Source organism: Oncorhynchus nerka, linkage group LG16, assembly GCF_034236695.1.
Source record: "Oncorhynchus nerka isolate Pitt River linkage group LG16, Oner_Uvic_2.0, whole genome shotgun sequence".
NCBI lineage: Eukaryota > Metazoa > Chordata > Actinopteri > Salmoniformes > Salmonidae > Oncorhynchus > Oncorhynchus nerka.
The window spans coordinates 47,947,635-47,972,457 of record NC_088411.1 but is presented as its reverse complement, the minus strand read 5'-3'; the positions used below and the strand labels follow the sequence as shown (position 1 = coordinate 47,972,457).

General features: G+C 47.9%; 1 protein-coding gene across 3 annotated transcripts in view; it reads right to left on the bottom strand.

The window, feature by feature from the left end:
• Nucleotides 1–905: 905 nt before the first annotated feature.
• LOC115125280 (CSC1-like protein 2) overlaps nt 906–24,823 on the bottom strand; it is a 142,998-nt gene continuing 119,080 nt past the window's right edge. For all 3 annotated transcript variants that reach the window (XM_065002708.1, XM_065002710.1, XM_065002709.1), the window contains 4 exons: nt 13,026–13,141; nt 12,224–12,295; nt 6,582–6,716; nt 906–6,339 (listed from right to left, as the gene is read on the bottom strand). In XM_065002708.1, coding sequence (XP_064858780.1) covers nt 6,298–6,339; nt 6,582–6,716; nt 12,224–12,295; nt 13,026–13,141 — 365 coding nt within the window. In that variant the 3' untranslated portion in view covers nt 906–6,297. The remainder of the gene's footprint in view (nt 6,340–6,581; nt 6,717–12,223; nt 12,296–13,025; nt 13,142–24,823) is intronic.

Sequence of the window (24,823 nt, the reverse complement as noted above, 5' to 3'; positions counted from 1 at the left end):
ACCAGCCCTCAGTCCAGCCTCTCTCAGCCTATTGTGGACAGTCTGAACACTGATGGAGGGATTTGTGCGTTCCTGGTGTAACTCGGGCAGTTGTTGTTGCCATCCTGTACCTGTCTCGCAGGTGTGATGTTCGGATGTACCGATCCTGTGCAGGTGTTGTTACACGTGGTCTGCCACTGCGAGGACGATCAGCTGTCCATCCTGTCTCCCTGTAGCGCTGTCTTAGGCGTCTCACAGTACGGACATTGCAATTTATTGCCCTGGCCACATCTGCAGTCCTCATGCCTCCTTGCAGCATGCCTAAGGCACGTTCACGCAGATGAGCAGGGACCCTGGGCATCTTTCTTTTGGTGTTTTTCCCAGAGTCAGTAGAAAGGCCTCTTTAGTGTCCTAAGTTTTCATAACTGTGACCTTAATTGCCTACCGTCTGTAAGCTGTTAGTGTCTTAACGACCGTTCCACAGGTGCATGTTCATTAATTGTTTATGGTTCATTGAACAAGCATGAGAACAGTGTTTAAACCCTTTACAATGAACACCTGTGAAGTTATTTGAATTTATTTTTCAATTATCTTTGAAAAGACAGGGTCCTGAAAAAGGGACGTTTCTTTTTTTTGTTGTTGCTGAGTTTATAAATGACACTATTTCTCAGAGACCAACTGATAAACGTTACACTTTTTTTTTTTTTTAAAACAAACACGTTTTGATAAATCCTGAGTGCATCCTTTTACTGTACAGAATCAGACACTACATTGGACTAGTTATATAGAGGTACCACAGAGTACATTAAATGTGTACTAGACACTAGATGTGTCACTTGGTTTATGCATATAATAGGAAAGCTGCTCAGCATGTATGGTTCAGCCCACTGACTGCTCAAATTAGTGCCACGAAAACATTTCAAAAGGACATTTTGTTTCATATTTATTGATGCGTTTCCACAATGTGGAACCAAGACTTTAAACAGGACAGGTGAAATGTTTTTGAAAATGACAGTTATATAGGAGATATGCACTTAGCCAGGCTAAACCAGACAATGCTCAGAAGGGTAATAGGAGATATGCACTTAGCCAGGCTAAACCAGACAATGCTCAGAAGGGTAATAGGAGATATGCACATAGCCAGGCTAAACCAGACAATGCTCAGAAGGGTATACCACAAAGAAAGATCAATGAGTTAGCCAGCTAATTCGCCTTAAATATTCTGAAATAACTTTTTGTTTTTCATTTAGAAAGATGAGCTTGAAATGGGAATGTTCTCGATGACTCAACAACCAAAACGCACATCTCTGAGTTGAGCTTTCTTAATTAAATTACCTCAGAAAAAATAAAATCATTATTATATCTAATAGTTGGCTAAGTCATTGATTCTGCTTTGGTTATAGTAGAGACCCCTGACCCCCTGAGGTTCAACCAGGATCTGCCGCAAGGCAACACGTTGGAAGGAAAACTAAGCATCGATTCTGTCATTGTAACGACTTGAAGAGAGCAACATGACATCGTGAGTTACTGGCGGCTGAATTTTACTTGAAAGATAAAAAGGTCAGAGTACAGAGGAGAAGGAAAAATATAAAAACAACGAAGTTGGTGTCATCCATTTTGTTTTTCCACTGATAAATCGGGTGTTGAAGTGAAACAACAAACAAAACGCCAGCATCTAAAAACCCCCGCTGATCACGTCTTCCTGCATTAAGACTCATTGTCTGCGTCCCCGCCTGTCTGTCCTGTCCATGTTTTCTATAAAACTTTACATGTCAACATACATGTCAACATACATGTCAACATACTAACAACACCGTGTACGATACACCACTGTAGCTGAGTGATGGCAGTTGGGGGACATTGTCATTTCTATCAATTTCTCAAATGATCATTTGAACTTTTTTTTTCATTTTAATTTTGCAATATAGAGTATCTCGCTGATGTCACAATTCATGTTGTCATTGGATGACGCTAGGCATCCTTAAACCAATCAGAGCCCATATCTAGAGTCGGCAGAACTCGGTAGACTATCTTTTAAAAGCTCGTTTATCCCCCCCCCCCCCCCACACACAAAAAAACAAAATGTTCAAACCAACAGTGAAATAAATCTTTAGTACAGTGACATAAACACCAAAATAAAGAGGCTTGTCTTGTATAGGAAACTTGTATGATGAGAGCAGTTCGATGAGATAGATAGAACTAGTGAACACGGACCAGTCAAAAGGTCAGGGTCACATTCAGTAGGCAAACGTTGTGGAACGTTGCAGATAGAAATGTCATGAATAGAGTTGCCATGATTCCTTATTCTACATTTCAGAGGCATATTTTGTTCGACATAACATATATCTGAACGTTCAACCACGTTGTGCCCCTGCTGAACGCGACCCCAGGGAGTCCTGGGGGAACTACATGTACAGGTCACAGACCAAGAGTTCAAGGGTCGAGTTCTCCCTCTACAGAGGAACGTTGTCCCACAGAGTCCTGGCTGGGAGAGGAGGACTGGCTGAGGTTGCAAAATTACGGAAACTTTCAAAGTTCCTCGTTTTTTCCCCCCCAGAAATCCCTTATTCCAAGAAACTTCTAACCAAGATGTGAAAAACCTAGGAACTCTGGGACAATTTTGTGAATTTTGCAACCACAGTTGTGGGACACAACACAGGGTACAGGGTGGGCTGTCATATCCACTTCATATGTGCTTCCCAGGGGCATCATCTAGGGGTTCTCCGCTGTCCTCCTCCTTCAGTTATGTTAGGGCTCCATTAGGGCTCCATTATGGCTCCAATAGGGCTCAGTCTGGAGCCGCAGTCCCACTTCTCTGGGCCGAACCGGCCAGGAGACAGAGAAACCGCGTCGATTACGAGGTACAGTATCCATGTTACATGATCCATACATCCAGTTACGTCATTTTAACGTCGAAACAGTAGTTAAAGTAATTAAAAGTTCTCAGACCAACTTAAAATAACCATGCCTAAAAAATAAATACAAAATAAAATAAAAAAGAGGCTATTTTACAAATCCCGAGTTTTTGTTGCTGAACAACATCGAAAAAAAGCTAAACATAAAAGTAAACAGCAATGAAGGAGTGTTAGTTCAGTTTGTTACAGAGCGGTCGTCGTCATAGCGACCACCTTCCTTTTTTTTTTACACAGGGCTGGAACCACCCAGAGACTCCCGGAGACGATCGGGACAGAGTAGAGGGGAGACCAGAGCAGGCTAACATTGTGACGCTGACAGACATTTCATCTCCGTCTTCTCATATAAAGCTGCTTGTTGTGAAGCAGCCTCTCGTGCAGAGACTATTAAGGATGCAGGCAGAACAGGCAAAGGATTAAGGGGAAATAAAGATCCCCTCCAACCCCTTTGAAGTCCGAGGCCCGAGTGGCTATTCTAGACCTCAACCAGACCCAAGGTTCTGTGAGGAGGAAAACACATGCGAGCCAAAGCCACATCACCCCACTAAGCCAAGCCAGTGTAGGGCACAGACACACACCTCCTTCTCTTTGAAGTGCAATAGTCTTGGTTTTTAGGAAATCTAGACAGAAAGCTAGTCCCCCCCCAGCCTGCACTGCATGACAAGGCCAAAAAAAGGAATCTTCTTCCCATCTCAGTTGTGAGTGTGCGGGGCTCCCAGTGCAGTTTTTCTTAGAGAGAGGCTGTTCTCACTTCACAGTCCCGAGCCTCAGTTCAGAGGCAGCTCAAGATCAACAGTTGGAAGAGGGAGTTAACTACTGCTAAGTGTCCCTGCGTGACTTTGCCATCAGAAAAAATAGATTCGTCATGAAGGAAGATATCAGAGAGAGTAGAGTCCTAGCTAGTCCTAGCGCCGGGGTAGAGTCCTACAGTAGAGTCCTAGCTAGTCCTAGCGCCGGGGTAGAGTCCTACAGTAGAGTCCTAGCTAGTCCTAGCGCCGGGGTAGAGTCCTACAGTAGAGTCCTAGCGCCGGAGTAGAGTCCTACAGTAGAGTCCTAGCGCCGGAGTAGAGTCCTATAGTAGAGTCCTAGCGCCGGAGTAGAGTCCTACAGTAGAGTCCTAGCGCCGGAGTAGAGTCCTATAGTAGAGTCCTAGCGCCGGGGTAGAGTCCTACAGTAGAGTCCTAGCGCCGGAGTAGAGTCCTATAGTAGAGTCCTAGCGCCGGGGTAGAGTCCTACAGTAGAGTCCTAGCGCCAGAGTAGAGTTCTAGCTAGTCCTAGCGCCGGGGTAGAGTCCTACAGTAGAGTCCTAGCTAGTCCTAGCGCCGGGATAGAGTCCTAGCTAGTCCTAGCGCCGGGGTAGAGTCCTACAGTAGAGTCCTAGTGCCGGGGTAGAGTCCTACAGTAGAGTCCTAGCGCCGGAGTAGAGTCCTAGCTAGTCCTAGCGCCGGGGTAGAGTCCTACAGTAGAGTCCTAGCTAGTCCTAGCGCCGGGGTAGAGTCCTAGCTAGTCCTAGCGCCGGGTAGAGTCCTAGCTAGTCCTAGCGCCGGGGTAGAGTCCTAGCTAGTCCTAGTGCCGGGGTAGAGTCCTAGCTAGTCCTAGCGCCGGGGTAGAGTCCTACAGTAGAGTCCTAGCTAGTCCTAGCGCCGGGGTAGAGTCCTACAGTAGAGTCCTAGCTAGTTCTAGCGCCGGGGTAGAGTCCTACAGTAGAGTCCTAGCGCCGGGGTAGAGTCCTACAGTAGAGTCCTAGCGCCGGAGTAGAGTCCTAGCTAGTCCTAGTGCCGGGGTAGAGTCCTACAGTAGAGTCCTAGCTAGTCCTAGCGCCGGGGTAGAGTCCTAGCTAGTCCTAGCGCCGGGTAGAGTCCTAGCTAGTCCTAGCGCCGGGGTAGAGTCCTAGCTAGTCCTAGTGCCGGGGTAGAGTCCTAGCTAGTCCTAGCGCCGGGGTAGAGTCCTACAGTAGAGTCCTAGCTAGTCCTAGCGCCGGGGTAGAGTCCTACAGTAGAGTCCTAGCTAGTTCTAGCGCCGGGGTAGAGTCCTACAGTAGAGTCCTAGCGCCGGGGTAGAGTCCTACAGTAGAGTCCTAGCGCCGGAGTAGAGTCCTAGCTAGTCCTAGCGCCGGGGTAGAGTCCTACAGTAGTCTTAGCGCCGGGGTAGAGTCCTACAGTATAGTCCTAGCGCCGGACTAAAATCCTATAGTAGAGTCCTAGTGCCAGACTAGAGTCCTACAGTAGAGTCCTAGCGCCAGACTAGAGTCCTACAGTAGAGTCCTAGCGCCGGGGTAGAGTCCTACAGTAGAGTCCTAGCGCCAGACTAGAGTCCTACAGTAAGGTCCCAGCGCCAGACTAGAGTCCTAGCGCCAGACTAGAGTCCTACAGTAGAGTCCTAGCGCCAGACTAGAGTCCTACAGTAGAGTCCTAGCGCCAGACTAGAGTCCTACAGTAGAGTCCTAGCGCCAGACTAGAGTCCTACAGTAAAGTCCTAGTGCCAGAGTTTTACAGTAGAGTTCTAGCGCCAGAGTAGAGTTCTACAGTAGAGTCCTAGCGCCAGGGTAGAGTCCTACAGTAGTCTTAGCGCCAGGGTAGAGTCCAACAGTAAAGTCCTAGCGCCGGGGTAGAGTCCTACAGTAGTCTTAGCGCCGGGGTAGAGTCCTACAGTAGAGTCCGAGCGCCAGGGTAGAGTCCTACAGTAGAGTCCTAGCGCCGGAATAGAGTCCTACAGTAGTCTTATCGCCGGGGTAGAGTCCTACAGTAGAGTCCTAGCGCCAGGGTAGAGTCCTACAGTAGAGTCCTAGCGCCAGGGTAGAGTCCTACAGTAGAGTCCTAGCGCCAGGGTAGAGTCCTACAGTAGAGTCCTAGCGCCAGGGTAGAGTCCTACAGTAGAGTCCTAGCGCCAGGGTAGAGTCCTACAGTAGTCTTAGCGCCAGGGTAGAGTCCAACAGTAGAGTCTGAGTGTCAGAGTAGCATCTTAGCAAGAGAATCCTAGAGAAGCAGTTGTTGATAGAGGTCTTTAGTAAGTAGTCTTCCTTTGTTAGTTAATGTAGACAGTAGTCCACCGCTCTCTCTCTCTCTCTCTCTCTCTCGTCTTTGCATGTTGGTGTTAGTGTAGCCTCTCTGAGGGGGGAAAAGATATGCTGGAGAACTGTGGTCCATGGCCTAAGCTGAAGAGGAGTGAAAGGCATGAGAAAGTTATTTGTGTTGCTTTGTTCGTTAGTGTAGACAGAGAAATAGTCCCTTTCTCTTGACTCAAGGTGTTTAAGGTTTAGTGGTCTCTCTTCGTGTCTTATAGAGCCGTCTGTCAGTCCGTTTCAGCTCCGTAGCTTCATTCACTAGACGCATCCATCACGTCAGTCACATTACACCTTAGTCTCTTCTTCTCTCTCCTCGTCCTCGGTCTCCGGCATCCCCTCACGTCAGTGCCGCACCTCGTTAGCGAGAAGACTGTCCTCACCACTCTGGAAGGACAAAAGGGAGCAGAATACCTCACGGTCCATTAACTTGCAGAGAACTGCTCGAGGACACAGACACCGAGGAGTTAGAAGCTGCAGGACTCAAGAGCACAACGGCAGGCAATGCTACTGCATCTATACTACAATCGCCCTCTGGCTCACACCGCAGCAGATTTTTCCAGTCAGAGCTGGGATTCGAACCAGCAACCCTCCAGTTGCTGGCCCGCTTCTTAAAACCACTAGGCTACCTGGAAGTCGGCCTCATTGAGGCTGTTCCCCACTTGGATGATCTCCTCGTCCTGCGAACCCTCGCTGACCCCGCTGCCAGCCGAACCCAGCTCGTCTAAACTGGGGTCCTGGAGCACCGAGGCAATGTACATCTGCTGTTGATGAGAAAGAAGAGAGGAGAGAGGGACGACATGAGGGAGGAATAGAGAGGAGACGACATGAGGGAGGAATAGAGAGGAGACGACATGAGGAAGGAGTAGAGAGGGGACGACATGAGGGAGGAATAGAGAGGGACGACATGAGGGAGGAGTAGAGAGGAGAGAGGGGACGACATGAAGGAGTAATAGAGAGGAGACGACATGAGGAAGGAGTAGAAAGGGGACGACATGAGGGAGGAATAGAGAGGAGAGAGGGACGACATGAAGGAGTAATAGAGAGGGACGACATGAGGGAGGAATAGAAAGGGGACGACATGAGGGAGGAATAGAAAGGGGACGACATGAAGGAGGAATAGAGAGGAGAGAGGGACGACATGAAGGAGTAATAGAGAGGAGAGAGGGGACGACATGAGGGAGGAATAGAGAGGAGAGAGGGACGACATGAGGGAGGAATAGAGAGGAGAGAGACGACATGAGGAAGGAGTAGAGAGGGGAGAGGGGATGACATGAGGAAGGAGTAGAGAGGGACGACATGAGGGAGGAATAGAAAGGGGACGACATGAGGGAGGAATAGAGAGGAGAGAGGGACGACATGAAGGAGTAATAGAGAGGAGAGAGGGGACGACATGAGGGAGGAATAGAGAGGGACGACATGAGGGAGGAATAGAGAGGAGACGACATGAGGAAGGAGTAGAAAGGGGACGACATGAGGGAGGAATAGAGAGGAGAGAGGGACGACATGAAGGAGTAATAGAGAGGAGAGAGGGGACGACATGAAGGAGTAATAGAGAGGAGAGAGGGGACGACATGAGGGAGGAATAGAGAGGAGAGAGGGACGACATGAGGGAGGAATAGAGAGGGGAGAGGGGACGACATGAGGGAGGAATAGAGAGGAGAGAGGGACGACATGAGGGAGGAATAGAGAGGAGAGAGGGACGACATGAGGGAGGAATAGAGAGGAGAGAGACGACATGAGGAAGGAGTAGAGAGGAGAGAGGGGACGACATGAGGGAGGAGTAGAGAGGAGAGAGGGGACGACATGAGGGAGGAGTAGAGAGGAGACGACATGAGGGAGGAGTAGAGAGGAGACGACATGAGGGAGGAGTAGAGAGGAGAGAGGAGACGACATGAGGGAGGAGTAGAGAGGAGAGAGGAGACGACATGAGGGAGGAGTAGAGAGGAGAGAGGGGACGACATGAGGGAGGAATAGAGAGGAGAGAGGGGACGACATGAGGGAGGAATAGAGAGGAGAGAGGGACGACATGAGGGAGGAGTAGAGAGGAGAGAGGGGACGACATGAGGGAGGAATAGAGAGGAGAGAGGGACGACATGAGGGAGGAATAGAGAGGAGAGAGACGACATGAGGAAGGAGTAGAGAGGGGAGAGGGGACGACATGAGGGAGGAATAGAGGAGAGAGGGACGACATGAGGGAGGAATAGAGAGGAGACGACATGAGGGAGGAATAGAGAGGAGAGAGGGACGACATGAGGGAGGAATAGAGAGGAGAGAGACGACATGAGGAAGGAGTAGAGAGGAGAGAGGGACGACATGAGGAAGGAGTAGAGAGGAGAGAGGGGACGACATGAGGGAGGAGTAGAGAGGAGAGAGGGGACGACGTGAGGGAGGAGTAGAGAGGAGAGAGGGGACGACATGAGGGAGGAGTAGAGAGGAGAGAGGGGACGACATGAGGGAGGAGTAGAGAGGAGAGAGGGGACGACATGAGGGAGGAGTAGAGAGGAGAGAGGGGACGACATGAGGGAGGAGTAGAGAGGAGAGAGGGGACGACATGAGGGAGGAGTAGAGAGGAGAGAGGGGACGACATGAGGGAGGAATAGAGAGGAGAGAGGGGACGACATGAGGGAGGAATAGAGAGGAGAGAGGGACGACATGAGGGAGGAGTAGAGGAGAGAGGGGACGACATGAGGGAGGAATAGAGAGGAGAGAGGGACGACATGAGGGAGGAATAGAGAGGAGAGAGGGGACGACATGAGGGAGGAGTAGAGAGGGACGACATGAAGGAGGAATAGAGAGGAGAGAGGAGACGACATGAGGGAGGAGTAGAGAGGAGAGAGGGGACGACATGAAGGAGGAGTAGAGAGGAGAGAGGGACGACATGAGGGAGGAATAGAGAGGAGAGAGGGGACGACATGAAGGAGGAATAGAGAGGAGAGAGGGACGACATGAGGGAGGAATAGAGAGGAGAGAGACGACATGAGGAAGGAGTAGAGAGGGGAGAGGGGACGACATGAGGAAGGAGTAGAGAGGGACGACATGAGGGAGGAATAGAAAGGGGACGACATGAGGGAGGAATAGAGAGGAGAGAGGGACGACATGAAGGAGTAATAGAGAGGAGAGAGGGGACGACATGAGGGAGGAATAGAGAGGGACGACATGAGGAGGAATAGAGAGGAGACGACATGAGGAAGGAGTAGAAAGGGACGACATGAGGGAGGAATAGAGGAGAGAGGGACATGAAGGAGTAATAGAGAGGAGAGAGGGACGACATGAAGGAGTAATAGAGAGGAGAGAGGGGACGACATGAGGAGGAATAGAGGAGAGAGGGAGTACATGAGGGGAGGAATAGAGGAGAGAGAGACGACATGAGGAAGGAGTAGAGAGGGGAGAGGGGACGACATGAGGGAGGAATAGAGAGGGAGAGAGGACGACATGAGGGAGGAATAGAGAGGAGAGAGGGACGACATGAGGGAGGAATAGAGAGGAGAGAGACGACATGAGGAAGGAGTAGAGAGGAGAGAGGGGACGACATGAGGGAGGAGTAGAGAGGAGAGAGGGGACGACATGAGGGAGGAGTAGAGAGGGAGACGACATGAGGGAGGAGTAGAGAGGAGACGACATGAGGGAGGAGTAGAGAGGAGAGAGGAGACGACATGAGGGAGGAGTAGAGAGGAGAGAGGAGACGACATGAGGGAGGAGTAGAGAGGAGAGGGGGCGACATGAGGGAGGAATAGAGAGGAGAGAGGGGACGACATGAGGGAGGAATAGAGAGGAGAGAGGGGCGACATGAGGGAGGAGTAGAGGAGAGAGGAGGGGACGACATGAGGAGGAATAGAGAGGAGAGAGGCGACATGAGGGAGGAATAGAGAGGAGAGAGGGACGACATGAGGGAGGAATAGAGAGGAGAGAGAGACATGAGGAAGGAGTAGAGAGGGGACGACATGAGGGAGGAATAGAGGAGAGAGGGCGACATGAGGAGGAATAGAGAGGAGACGACATGAGGGAGGAATAGAGAGGAGCGACATGAGGGAGGAATAGAGAGGAGAGGCGACATGAGGAAGGAGTAGAGAGGAGAGAGGGACGACATGAGGAAGGAGTAGAGAGGAGAGAGGGGACGACATGAGGGAGGAGTAGAGAGGAGAGAGGGACGACATGAGGGAGGAGTAGAGAGGGAGAGGGGGGACATGAGGGAGGAGTAGAGAGGAGAGAGGGGACGACATGAGGAGGAGTAGAGAGGAGAGAGGGGCGACATGAGGGAGGAGTAGAGAGAGGAGAGAGGGGACGACATGAGGGAGGAGTAGAGAGGAGAGAGGGGACGACATGAGGGAGGAGTAGAGAGGAGAGAGGGGACGACATGAGGGAGGAGTAGAGAGGAGAGAGGGGCGACATGAGGGAGGAATAGAGAGGAGAGAGGGGACGACATGAGGGAGGAATAGAGAGGAGAGAGGGACGACATGAGGGAGGAGTAGAGGAGAGAGGGGACGACATGAGGGAGGAATAGAGAGGAGAGAGGGACGACATGAGGGAGGAATAGAGAGGAGAGAGGGGACGACATGAGGGAGGAGTAGAGAGGGACGACATGAAGGAGGAATAGAGAGGAGAGAGGAGACGACATGAGGGAGGAGTAGAGAGGAGAGAGGGGACGACATGAAGGAGGAGTAGAGAGGAGAGAGGGACGACATGAGGGAGGAATAGAGAGGAGAGAGGGGACGACATGAAGGAGGAATAGAGAGGAGAGAGGGGAAGAACGGAGAAGGAAACAGGTCAGTGATATGGAAACATTTTAGAAACTGTCGAGATTAAAGTGAAGCGTTTTTCTTTCATTTATGCTTTGGCCAATAATACGAGCCAACAGCATTATTTGGGTATGAGTGGACAGCTACTTTAACATCCATACTGGGTGTGCTAGTGTGGATATTGTAACCAAGCTGGGGAGTAAATGGTAGCATGGAGGCTGGCTGAGTAAATGGTAGCATGGAGGCTGGCTGAGTAAATGGTAGCATGGAGGCTGGCTGAGTAAATGGTAGCATGGAGGCTGGCTGAGTAAATGGAGGCTGGCTGAGTAAATGGTAGCATGGAGGCTGGCTGAGTAAATGGTAGCATGGAGACTGGCTGAGTAAATGGTAGCATGGAGTCTGGCTGAGTAAATGGAGGCTGGCTGAGTAAATGGTAGCATGGAGGCTGGCTGAGTAAATGGTAGCATGGAGACTGGCTGAGTAAATGGTAGCATGGAGGCTGGCTGAGTAAATGGTAGCATGGAGGCTGGCTGAGTAAATGGTAGCATGGAGGCTGGCTGAGTAAATGGTAGCTGGCTGAGTAAATGGCAGCATGGAGGCTGGCTGAGTAAATGGTAGCATGGAGGCTCGCTGAGTAAATGGTAGCATGGAGGCTGGCTGAGTAAATGGTAGCATGGAGGCTGGATGAGTAAATGGTAGCATGGAGGCTGGCTGAGTAAATGGTAGCATGGAGGCTGGCTGAGTAAATGGTAGCATGGAGGCTGGCTGAGTAAATGGTAGCATGGAGGCTAGCTGAGTAAATGGTAGCATGGAGGCTGGCTGAGTAAATGGTAGCATGGAGGCTGGCTGAGTAAATGGTAGAATGGAGGCTGGCTGAGTAAATGGTAGCATGGAGACTGGCTGAGTAAATGGTAGCATGGAGGCTGGCTGAGTAAATGGTAGCTGGCTGAGTAAATGGTAGCTGGCTGAGTAAATGGTAGCTGGCTGAGTAAATGGCAGTTTCTGCTGTTTTCTTGGAGGGAGACGTAGTAAAGGCTAAGTAAAGGTGTCAGCATGCTTCAGTTCGGCTGCCGCCCAGCTTAACTAAACACTCGCATACTCCCTTAAAAGACCTTGGCTTGAAAAACGAGAAAAAAAGCAGCAATACTAATGTTTGTCCATTTTGAGACGCCGTAGCCAGTATACACTTCCTCAAAATAGTCCGAAATAATAATGTAAGATAACTGTCATTCATTTAAAAGTTGTTGCCAAAGAGAGTCGCGGTATTTTACATCTAACTAAGATGTTTGGTGCAGTATTTTACAATGAAAAAAATGTGCATGAAAACGAGTCGTCACTCGTTGAATGACTACAAGTATCCCAACTGTTGACCAATCACCGACGAAGGGACACAGACTTAGGCTCCGAAACTTCAGTTTGCCTCCAGAAAAATAAATGTTGTGTGTCCGAAAAAGACCCTCACCGAAGTCCAAAAAGAATAAGAACGTCAACGAAATGTGGTGATAATATAGGAACGGTTCAGTGGTACTTACTGCTGACTTATTGGAGGGAGAGGTCCGTGCTGGATGACCGTTCTCCACCCCATCCACATTCTCCACGTCAATCTGGGGGGGGGGCAAAGAGATGGGAGAAAATATCCTCATAATAATAATAATTACAATATAATATATAATTCCACTGCAGAACATTCACAGTGATGACTTTTATACTATATCACCCTCAAACTCAACTCTGGACCTCGAAGCCAGTTCCACTTCCATTCCCCTCTAATCAGGGACTGATTTAGACCTGGGACACTAGGTGGGTGAGTCCCCTCTAATCAGGGACTGATTTAGACCTGGGACACCAGGTGGGTGATTCCCCTCTAATCAGGGACTGATTTAGACCTGGGACACCAGGTGGGTGATTCCCCTCTAATCAGGGACTGGTTTAGACCTGGGACACCAGGTGGGTGAGTCCACTCTAATCAGGGACTGATTTAGACCTGAGACAGCAGGTGGGTTTATTCCCCTCTAATCAGGGACTGATTTAGACCTGGGACACCAGGTGGGTGCAATTAATTATCAGGTTAATTAACAGAAAACCAATGGGCTCCGGACTTAGCTGTGTAAGAGTGGCGGCTAAGGGCCTAAGAACAGCCCTTAGCCGTGGTATATTGGCCATATACCACATCCCCTCGGGCCTTATTGCTTTAAACGTGTCTCATATTGCATACAGGATCGATATGGCACAAGATAGTGTTCTCAATGATTTTCCTGGTTAAATAAAGATTAAAATTAAATTAAATCCACTGAACACTTCAACATGATAAATAAGAGTGTGTTTGTTTTGTACCTTGTAGTTGTGAGCGCTGAGATATTTGAAGTGTCCAAAGCAGACATGGGACAAGCAGACAATGATGGTGATGATCAGGACGCTGAAGGTAAACATAGAGGTAGGGGCTGAGAAACCTGAGAGAATGAGAGAAGAGAGAGAGACAGGAGAGGAGAGAGAGACAGGAGAGGAGAGAGAGACAGGAGAGGAGAGAGAGACAGGAGGAGAGAGAGACAGGAGAGGAGAGAGAGACAGGAGAGGAGAGAGAGACAGGAGAGGAGAGACAGGAGGAGAGAGAGAGACAGGAGAGGAGAGAGAGACAGGAGAGGAGAGAGAGACAGGAGAGGAGAGAGAGACAGGAGAGGAGAGACAGGAGGAGAGAGACAGGAGAGGAGAGACAGGAGGAGAGAGAGAGAGACACCAGGGAGAGGAGGGAGAGAGACAGGACCAGGAGAGGACAGACAGGAGAGGGAGAGAGACAGGAGAGGAGAGAGAGACAGGAGAGGAGAGAGAGACAGGAGAGGAGATCAGGAGAGGAGAGAGACAGACAGGAGAGGAGAGACAGGAGGAGAGAGAGACAGGAGAGGAGAGAGAGACAGGAGAGGAGACAGACAGGAGAGGAGAGAGACAGGAGAGGAGAGACAGGAGGAGAGAGGGACACCAGGAGAGAGAGACAGGAGAGGAGATCAGGACAGGAGAGGAGAGACAGGAGAGAGAGACCAGACAGGAGAGAGAGAGACAGGAGAGGAGAGACAGGAGGAGTTTCCCTCTAAGACAGGAGAGGAGAGAGGGGAGACTGGAGAGGAGAGAAGACAGGAGGAGAGAGAGAGGAGGAGAGAGAGAGACAGGAGAGGAGAGAGAGACAGGAGAGGAGAGACAGGAGGAGAGAGAGAGACAGGAGAGGAGAGAGAGACAGGAGAGGAGAGAGAGACAGGAGAGGAGAGAGACAGGAGAGGAGAGAGAGACAGGAGAGGAGAGAGAGACAGGAGAGGAGAGACAGGAGGAGAGAGAGACAGGAGAGGAGAGAGAGACAGGAGAGGAGAGAGAGACAGGAGAGGGAGAGAGAGACAGGAGAGGAGAGAGAGACAGGAGAGGAGAGAGAGACAGGAGAGGAGAGAGAGACAGGAGAGGAGAGAGAGACAGGAGGAGGAGAGAGAGACAGGAGAGGAGAGAGAGACAGGAGAGGAGAGAGAGACAGGGAGAGAGAGAGAGACAGGAGAGGAGAGAGAGACAGGAGAGGAGAGAGAGACAGGAGAGGAGAGAGAGACAGGAGAGGAGAGACAGGAGGAAGAGAGAGACAGGAGAGGAGAGAGAGACAGGAGAGGAGAGAGAGACAGGAGAGGAGAGAGACAGGAGAGGAGAGAGAGACAGGAGAGGAGAGACAGGAGGAGAGAGAGAGACAGGAGAGGAGAGACAGGAGGAGAGAGAGAGACAGGAGAGGAGAGACAGGAGGAGAGAGAGAGAGACAGGAGAGGAGAGAGAGACAGGAGAGGAGAGAGAGACAGGAGAGGAGAGAGAGACAGGAGAGGAGAGAGAGACAGGAGAGGAGAGAGAGACAGGAGGAGAGAGAGACAGGAGAGGAGAGAGAGACAGGAGAGGAGAGAGAGACAGGAGAGGAGAGAGAGACAGGAGAGGAGAGAGAGACAGGAGAGAGAGAGAGACAGGAGAGGAGAGAGAGACAGGAGAGGAGAGAGACAGGAGAGGAGAGAGAGACAGGAGAGGAGAGAGAGACAGGAGAGGAGAGAGAGACAGGAGGAGAGAGAGAGACAGGAGAGGAGAGAGAGACAGGAGAGGAGAGAGAGACAGGAGAGGAGAGAGAGACAGGAGAGGAGAGAGAGACAGGAGAGGAGAGAGAGACAGGAGAGGAGAGAGAGACAGGAGAGGAGAGAGAGACAGGAGAGGAGAGAGACAGGAGAGGAGAGAGAGACAGGAGAGGAGAGAGACAGGAGAGGAGAGAGACAGGAGAGAGCAAAAGAGCAGAATTAGGCCGATATCCACTAATTATCCAAATCCAGAAAATAACATTTAAATTCTACAAACACAAAAAAGGAAGTGATTCCCAAAACATCAACTACAGAGAGATGAACCTGGAGAAGAGTCCCCTAAGCAAGCTGGTCCTGGGGCTCTGTTCACAAGCACACCCCACAGAGCCTCAGGACAGCAACGCAATTAGACCCAACGAATTCATGAGAAAACAAAAAGATAATTACTTGATACATTGGAAAGAATTAACAAAAAAACAGAGCAAACTAGAATGCTATTTGGCCCTAAACAGAATACACAGTGAGCATAGCCTTGCTATTGAGAAAGGCCGCCGTAGGCAGACATGGCTCTCAAGAGAAGACAGGCTATGCACACTGCCCACAAAATGAGGTGGAAACTGAGCTGCACTTCCTAACCTCCTGCCCAATGTATGACCATATTAGAGACACATATTTCCCTCAGATTACACAGACCCACAAAGAATTCGAAAACAAACCCAATTTTGATCAACTCCCATATCTACTGGGTGAAATACCACAGTGTGCATCACAGCAGCAAGATGTGTGACCTGTTGCCATGAGAAAAGGGCAACCAGTGAAGAACAAACACCATTGTAAATACAACCTATATTTATGCTGATTTTTTGTACTTTAACTATTTGCACATCGTTACAACACTATATAGACACAATATGACATTAGAAATGTACAATGAGTGAATATATATAATATGATATTTGTAATGTCTTTATGGTTCTGTATGTGTAATGTTTACTGTTACATTTTATTGTTTATTTCACTTCTATTTATTATCCTTTTCATTTGCTTTGGCAAATTAAATTCATGTTAACATATGTTTCCCATGCCGATAAAGCCCTTAAATTGAGAGCGAGCGAAGGGTAGACACAGGAAAACCTGGCTCCCTGTAGAGGAAAGGCTGTGCAACCACTGAACAACAGGAAAACCTGGCTCCCTGTAGAGGAAAGGCTGTGCAACCACTGAACAACAGGAAAACCTGGCTCCCTGTAGAGGAAAGGCTGTGCAACCACTGAACAACAGGAAAACCTGGCTCCCTGTAGAGGAAAGGCTGTGCAAACACTGAACAACAGGAAAACCTGGCTCCCTGTAGAGGAAAGGCTGTGCAACCACTGAACAACATGAGACGGAGATGCATTTACTGACAAAATGTTTAAAAAAAAATCTAAAACAATTAGAGTTGTAATTTCCCCAAATTTGAAACCCTTATTCAAGGTTAAACGCATTCGTAAAGTATTCAGACCCCTTGACTTCCTACTTTTTGTTTCACTCAAAAGAAAACACAGGTCCCTCTTCAATCTACACACAAATAAAAATCAAAAAAACAGTTTTTACATTTTTATTTATTACAAATAAAAACCGGTAATATCATATTTACTTTAATCACATTTACATAAGTATTCAGACCCTTTACTCAGTACTTTGTTGAAGCACCTTTGGCAGTGATTACAGCCTCAAGTCTTCTTGGGTATGAGGCTACAAGCTTGGTACACCTGTATTTGGGGAGTTTCTCCCATTCTTCTCTGCACATCCTCTCAAGCTCTGTCAGGTTGGATGGGGAGCGTTGCTGCACAGCTGTTTTCAGGTCTCTCCAGAGATGTTCGATCGGGTTCAAGTCCGGGCTCTGGCTGGGCCACTCAAGGACATTCAGAGACTTGTCCCGAAGCCACTCCTGCGTTGTCTTGGCTGTGTGCTTTAGGGTCGTTGTCCTGTTGGAAGGTGAACCTTCACCCCAGTCTGAGGTCCTGAGCGCTCTGGTGCAGGTTTTCATCAAGGATCTTTCTGTACTTTGCTCCGTTCATCTTTCCCTTGATCCTGACTAGTCTCCCAGTCCCTGCCTCTGAAAAACATCCCCACAGCATGATACTGCCACCACCATGCTTCCTCGTAGGGATGGTGCCACCACCATGCTTCCTCGTAGGGATGGTGCCAGGTTTCCTCCAGACACTTGGAATTTAGGCCAAAGAAATCAATCTGGGTTTCATCAGACCAGAGAATCCTGTTTTTCATGGTCAGAGTCTTCGGTGCTTTTTTGACAAACTCCAAGCGGGCTGTCATGTGCCTTTTGCTGAGGAGTGGCTTACGTCTGGCCACTCTACCATAAAGGCCTGATTGGTGGAGTGCTGTAGAGATGGGAGAACCTTCCAGAAGGACAACCATCTCCACAGAGGAGCTCTGTGAGAGTGACCACCGGGTTCTTGGTCACCTCCCTGACCAAGGCCCTTCTCCCCTGATTGGTCAGTTTGGCTGGGCGGTCAGTTCTAGAAAGAGTGTTGGTGGTTCCAAACTTCTTCCATTTAAGAATGATGGAGGCCACTGTGTTCTTGGGGACCTTCAATACTGAAGACATTTATTGGTACCCTCCCCAGATCTGTGCCTCAACACAATCCTATCTTGGAGCTCTATGGACAATTCCTTTGTCCTCACGGCCTGGTTTTTTCTCTTGACATGTACTGTCAACTGCACACATTTGCAAAAATGCCTTGTCATTATGGGGTATTGTGTGTAGACTGATGAAAACAAAAAAAAGAAATTTAATCAATTTTAGAATACGGCTGTAAAGTAACAAAAGGTGGGAAAGGGGTTTGAATACTTTCTGAATGCTCTGTATGCTTGAAAATATGGAGAGTGGTACTCAACAATGTGTTGTATTGGATTTGCCCCAAACATAACATTTTGTATGGTTAGGCTCTAATTTTGAGGAAATAACTCACGGACACTAGAGAACCTTAACCAAGTTGAATTCTTCTTGTCGATACAGCTGTAACTCAGACACTGACGTGGCTTCCCGCGAGGTGGCTTCCCCCGAGGTGGTATTCATACCCCACTTTGGGTGGGGTCTCCTCCGTAGCTCTAAACATTGCATCATTCTTGCTAAGCAGGGAACTCAGTGATATGGGCCTTCAATGGTTTATCCCCTTATCAGTCCTGTCATGTCTCCTTATCAGTCATCAGTCCTGTCATGTGTCCTTATCAGTCATCAGTCCTGTCATGTCTCCTTATCAGTCATCAGTCCTGTCATGTCTCCTTATCAGTCATCAGTCCTGTCATGTCTCCTTATCAGTCCTGTCATGTGTCCTTATCAGTCCTGTCATGTGTCCCTATCAGTCCTGTCATGTCTCCTTATCAGTCCTGTCATGTGTCCTTATCAGTCCTGGCATGTGTCCTTATCAGTCCTGTCATGTGTCCTTATCAGTCCTGTCATGTGTCCTTATCAGTCCTGTCATGTGTCCTTATCAGTACTGTCATGTCTCCTTATCAGTCCTGTCGTGTCTCCTTATCAGTCCTGTCGTGTCTCCTTATCAGTCCTGTCATGTGTCCTTATTAGTCCTGTCATGTGTCCTTATCAGTCCTGTCATGTGTCCTTATCAGTCCTGTCATGTCTCCTTATCAGTCCTGTCATGTCTCCTTATCAGTCCTGTCATGTCTCCTTATCAGTCCTGTCATGTCTCCTTATCAGTCCTGTCATGTGTCCTTATCAGTCCTGTCATGTGTCCTTATCAGTCCTGTCATGTCTCCTTATCAGTCCTGTCATGTCTCCTTATCAGTCCTGTCATGTCTCTTATCAGTCCTGGCATGTGTCCTTATCAGTCCTGTCATGTCTCCTTATCAGTCCTGTCATGTCTCCTTATCAGTCCTGTCATGTGTCCTTATCAGTCCTGTCATGTGTCCTTATCAGTCCTGTCATGTCTCCTTATCAGTCCTGTCATGTGTCCTTATCAGTCCTGTCATGTCTCCTTATCAGTCCTGTCATGTGTCCTTATCAGTCATCAGTCCTGTCATGTCTCCTTATCAGTCCTGTCATGTGTCCTTATCAGTCCTGTCATGTCTCCTTATCAGTCCTGTCATGTCTCCTTATCAGTCCTGTCATGTCTCCTTATCAGTCCTGTCATGTGTCCTTATCAGTCCTGTCATGTGTCCTTATCAGTCCTGTCATGTGTCCTTATCAGTCCTGTCATGTGTCCTTATCAGTCCTGTCATGTGTCCTTATCAGTACTGTCATGTGTCCTTATCAGTCCTGTCATGTGTCCTTATCAGTCATCAGTCCTGTCATGTCTCCTTATCAGTCCTGTCATGTCTCCTTATCAGTCCTGTCATGTCTCCTTATCAGTCCTGTCATGTCTCCTTATCAGTCATTAGTCCTGTCATGTCTCCTTATCAGTCCTGTCATGTCTCCTTATCAGTCCTGTCATGTGTCCTTATCAGTCCTGTTATGTGTCCTTATCAGTCCTGTCATGTGTCCTTATCAGTCCTGTCATGTGTCCTTATCAGTCCTGTTATGTGTCCTTATCAGTCCTGTTATGTGTCCTTATCAGTACTGTTATGTGTCCTTATCAGTCCTGTTATGTGTCCTTATCAGTACTGTTATGTGTCCTTATCAGTCCTGTTATGTGTTTTGCACTCTTCCCAAGCTTCATTATGTCTCTTTTGTAACTAAAGTTCCTACACTTCTGAGTATAACAATGTTCCAAGTTTAACCTCGAATCCAACAGCATTCAGGGTAAACGGTTAACTGGTTTCTCCATTCAGGGTAAACGGTTAACTGGTTTCTCCATTCAGGGTAAACGGTTAACTGGTTTCTCCATTCAGGGTAAACGGTTAACTGGTTTCTCCAATCCAACAGCATTCAGGGCAAACGGTTAACTGGTTTCTCCATTCCAACAGCATTCAGGGCAAACGGTTAACTGGTTTCTCCATTCAGGGTAAACGGTTAACTGGTTTCTCCAATCCAACAGCATTCAGGGCAAACGGTTAACTGGTTTCTCCATTCCAACAGCATTCAGGGCAAACGGTTAACTGGTTTCTCCATTCAGGGTAAACGGTTAACTGGTTTCTCCATTCCAACAGCATTCAGGGCAAACGGTTAACTGGTTTCTCCATTCCAACAGCATTCAGGGCAAACGGTTAACTGGTTTCTCCATTCCAACAGCATTCAGGGCAAACGGTTAACTGGTTTCTCCATTCCAACAGCATTCAGGGCAAAAGGTTAACTGGTTTCTCCATTCCAACAGCATTCAGGGTAAACGGTTAACTGGTTTCTCCATTCCAACAGCATTCAGGGCAAAAGGTTAACTGGTTTCTCCATTCCAACAGCATTCAGGGCAAACGGTTAACTGGTTTCTCCATTCCAACAGCATTCAGGGCAAAAGGTTAACTGGTTTCTCCATTCCAACAGCATTCAGGGTAAACGGTTAACTGGTTTCTCCATTCCAACAGCATTCAGGGCAAAAGGTTAACTGGTTTCTCCATTCCAACAGCATTCAGGGTAAAAGGTTAACTGGTTTCTCCATTCCAACGGCATTCAGGGCAAAAGGTTAACTGGTTTCTCCATTCCAACAGCATTCAGGGTAAATGGTTAACTGGTTTCTCCAATCCAACAGCATTCAGGGCAAAAGGTTAACTGGTTTCTCCATTCCAACAGCATTCAGGGTAAAAGGTTAACTGGTTTCTCCATTCAGGGCAAACGGTTAACTGGTTTCTCCATTCAGGGCAAATGGTTAACTGGTTTCTCCATTCAGGGTAAAAGGTTAACTGGTTTCTCCATTCAGGGTAAATGGTTAACTGGTTTCTCCAATCCAACAGCATTCAGGGCAAACGGTTAACTGGTTTCTCCATTCCAACAGCATTCAGGGCAAACGGTTAACTGGTTTCTCCATTCCAACAGCATTCAGGGCAAACGGTTAACTGGTTTCTCCATTCCAACAGCATTCAGGGCAAACGGTTAACTGGTTTCTCCAATCAGGGCAAACGGTTAACTGGTTTCTCCATTCAGGGTAAATGGTTAACTGGTTTCTCCAATCCAACAGGGCAAACGGTTAACTGGTTTCTCCATTCCAACAGCATTCAGGGCAAAAGGTTAACTGGTTTCTCCATTCCAACAGCATTCAGGGTAAATGGTTAACTGGTTTCTCCATTCCAACAGCATTCAGGGTAAAAGGTTAACTGGTTTCTCCATTCCAACAGCATTCAGGGCAAAAGGTTAACTGGTTTCTCCATTCCAACAGCATTCAGGGTAAATGGTTAACTGGTTTCTCCAATCCAACAGCATTCAGGGCAAAAGGTTAACTGGTTTCTCCATTCCAACAGCATTCAGGGTAAAAGGTTAACTGGTTTCTCCATTCAGGGCAAACGGTTAACTGGTTTCTCCATTCAGGGCAAACGGTTAACTGGTTTCTCCATTCAGGGCAAATGGTTAACTGGTTTCTCCATTCAGGGTAAAAGGTTAACTGGTTTCTCCATTCAGGGTAAATGGTTAACTGGTTTCTCCAATCCAACAGCATTCAGGGCAAACGGTTAACTGTTTTCTCCATTCCAACAGCATTCAGGGCAAACGGTTAACTGGTTTCTCCATTCCAACAGCATTCAGGGCAAACGGTTAACTGGTTTCTCCATTCCAACAGCATTCAGGGCAAACGGTTAACTGGTTTCTCCAATCAGGGCAAACGGTTAACTGGTTTCTCCATTCAGGGTAAATGGTTAACTGGTTTCTCCAATCCAACAGGGCAAACGGTTAACTGGTTTCTCCATTCCAACAGCATTCAGGGCAAATGGTTAACTGGTTTCTCCAATCCAACAGCATTCAGGGTAAATGGTTAACTGGTTTCTCCAATCCAACAGGGCAAACGGTTAACTGGTTTCTCCAATCAGGGCAAACGGTTAACTGGTTTCTCCATTCAGGGTAAATGGTTAACTGGTTTCTCCAATCCAACAGGGCAAACGGTTAACTGGTTTCTCCATTCCAACAGCATTCAGGGCAAAAGGTTAACTGGTTTCTCCATTCCAACAGCATTCAGGGTAAATGGTTAACTGGTTTCTCCAATCCAACAGCATTCAGGGCAAAAGGTTAACTGGTTTCTCCATTCCAACAGCATTCAGGGTAAAAGGTTAACTGGTTTCTCCATTCAGGGCAAACGGTTAACTGGTTTCTCCATTCAGGGCAAATGGTTAACTGGTTTCTCCATTCAGGGCAAAAGGTTAACTGGTTTCTCCATTCAGGGTAAATGGTTAACTGGTTTCTCCAATCCAACAGCATTCAGGGCAAACGGTTAACTGGTTTCTCCATTCCAACAGCATTCAGGGCAAACGGTTAACTGGTTTCTCCAATCAGGGCAAACGGTTAACTGGTTTCTCCATTCAGGGCAAAAGGTTAACTGGTTTCTCCATTCCAACAGCATTCAGGGTAAATGGTTAACTGGTTTCTCCAATCCAACAGCATTCAGGGCAAAAGGTTAACTGGTTTCTCCATTCCAACAGCATTCAGGGTAAAAGGTTAACTGGTTTCTCCATTCAGGGCAAACGGTTAACTGGTTTCTCCATTCAGGGCAAATGGTTAACTGGTTTCTCCATTCAGGGTAAAAGGTTAACTGGTTTCTCCATTCAGGGTAAATGGTTAACTGGTTTCTCCAATCCAACAGCATTCAGGGCAAGCGGTTAACTGGTTTCTCCATTCCAACAGCATTCAGGGCAAGCGGTTAACTGGTTTCTCCATTCCAACAGCATTCAGGGCAAGCGGTTAACTGGTTTCTCCATTCCAACAGCATTCAGGGCAAGCGGTTAACTGGTTTCTCCAATCAGGGCAAACGGTTAACTGGTTTCTCCATTCAGGGTAAATGGTTAACTGGTTTCTCCAATCCAACAGGGCAAACGGTTAACTGGTTTCTCCATTCCAACAGCATTCAGGGCAAAAGGTTAACTGGTTTCTCCATTCCAACAGCATTCAGGGTAAATGGTTAACTGGTTTCTCCATTCCAACAGCATTCAGGGCAAAAGGTTAACTGGTTTCTCCATTCCAACAGCATTCAGGGCAAAAGGTTAACTGGTTTCTCCATTCCAACAGCATTCAGGGTAAATGGTTAACTGGTTTCTCCAATCCAACAGCATTCAGGGCAAAGGTTAACTGGTTTCTCCATTCCAACAGCATTCAGGGTAAAGGTTAACTGGTTTCTCCATTCAGGGCAAACGGTTAACTGGTTTCTCCATTCAGGGCAAACGGTTAACTGGTTTCTCCATTCAGGGCAAATGGTTAACTGGTTTCTCCATTCAGGGTAAAGGTTAACTGGTTTCTCCATTCAGGGTAAATGGTTAACTGGTTTCTCCAATCCAACAGCATTCAGGGCAAGCGGTTAACTGTTTTCTCCATTCCAACAGCATTCAGGGCAAGCGGTTAACTGGTTTCTCCATTCCAACAGCATTCAGGGCAACGGTTAACTGGTTTCTCCATTCCAACAGCATTCAGGGCAAGCGGTTAACTGGTTTCTCCAATCAGGGCAAGCGGTTAACTGGTTTCTCCATTCAGGGTAAATGGTTAACTGGTTTCTCCAATCCAACAGGGCAAACGGTTAACTGGTTTCTCCATTCCAACAGCATTCAGGGCAAATGGTTAACTGGTTTCTCAATCCAACAGCATTCAGGGTAAATGGTTAACTGGTTTCTCCAATCCAACAGGGCAAGCGGTTAACTGGTTTCTCCAATCAGGGCAAGCGGTTAACTGGTTTCTCCATTCAGGGTAAATGGTTAACTGGTTTCTCCAATCCAACAGGGCAAGCGGTTAACTGGTTTCTCCATTCCAACAGCATTCAGGGCAAAAAGGTTAACTGGTTTCTCCATTCCAACAGCATTCAGGGTAAATGGTTAACTGGTTTCTCCAATCCAACAGCATTCAGGGCAAAAGGTTAACTGGTTTCTCCATTCCAACAGCATTCAGGGCGGAAAAGGTTAACTGGTTTCTCCATTCAGGGCAAACGGTTAACTGGTTTCTCCAGGGGGGCAAATGGTTAACTGGTTTCTCCATTCAGGGCAAAAGGTTAACTGGTTTCTCCATTCAGGGTAAATGGTTAACTGGTTTCTCCAATCCAACAGCATTCAGGGCAAACGGTTAACTGGTTTCTCCATTCCAACAGCATTCAGGGCAAACGGTTAACTGGTTTCTCCAATCAGGGCAAAGCGAGTTAACTGGTTTCTCCATTCAGGGTAAATGGTTAACTGGTTTCTCCAATCCAACAGGGCAAACGGTTAACTGGTTTCTCCATTCCAACAGCATTCAGGGCAAAAGGTTAACTGGTTTCTCCATTCCAACAGCATTCAGGGTAAATGGTTAACTGGTTTCTCCATTCCAACAGCATTCAGGGTAAAAGGTTAACTGGTTTCTCCATTCCAACAGCATTCAGGGCAAAAGGTTAACTGGTTTCTCCATTCCAACAGCATTCAGGGTAAATGGTTAACTGGTTTCTCCAATCCAACAGCATTCAGGGCAAAAGGTTAACTGGTTTCTCCATTCCAACAGGGCAAACGGTTAACTGGTTTCTCCAATCAGGGCAAACGGTTAACTGGTTTCTCCATTCAGGGTAAATGGTTAACTGGTTTCTCCAATCCAACAGGGCAAACGGTTAACTGGTTTCTCCATTCCAACAGCATTCAGGGCAAAAGGTTAACTGGTTTCTCCATTCCAACAGCATTCAGGGTAAATGGTTAACTGGTTTCTCCAATCCAACAGCATTCAGGGTAAATGGTTAACTGGTTTCTCCAATCCAACAGCATTCAGGGCAAACGGTTAACTGGTTTCTCCATTCCAACAGCATTCAGGGCAAACGGTTAACGGAGAGAGGAGAGGGAGGGAGCGGAGGTTTCTCCATTCAGGGCAAAAGGTTAACTGGTTTCTCCAATCCAACAGCATTCAGGGCAAACGGTTAACTGGTTTCTCCATTCCAACAGCATTCAGGGTAAATGGTTAACTGGTTTCTCCAATCCAACAGCATTCAGGGCAAACGGTTAACTGGTTTCTCCATTCCAACAGCATTCAGG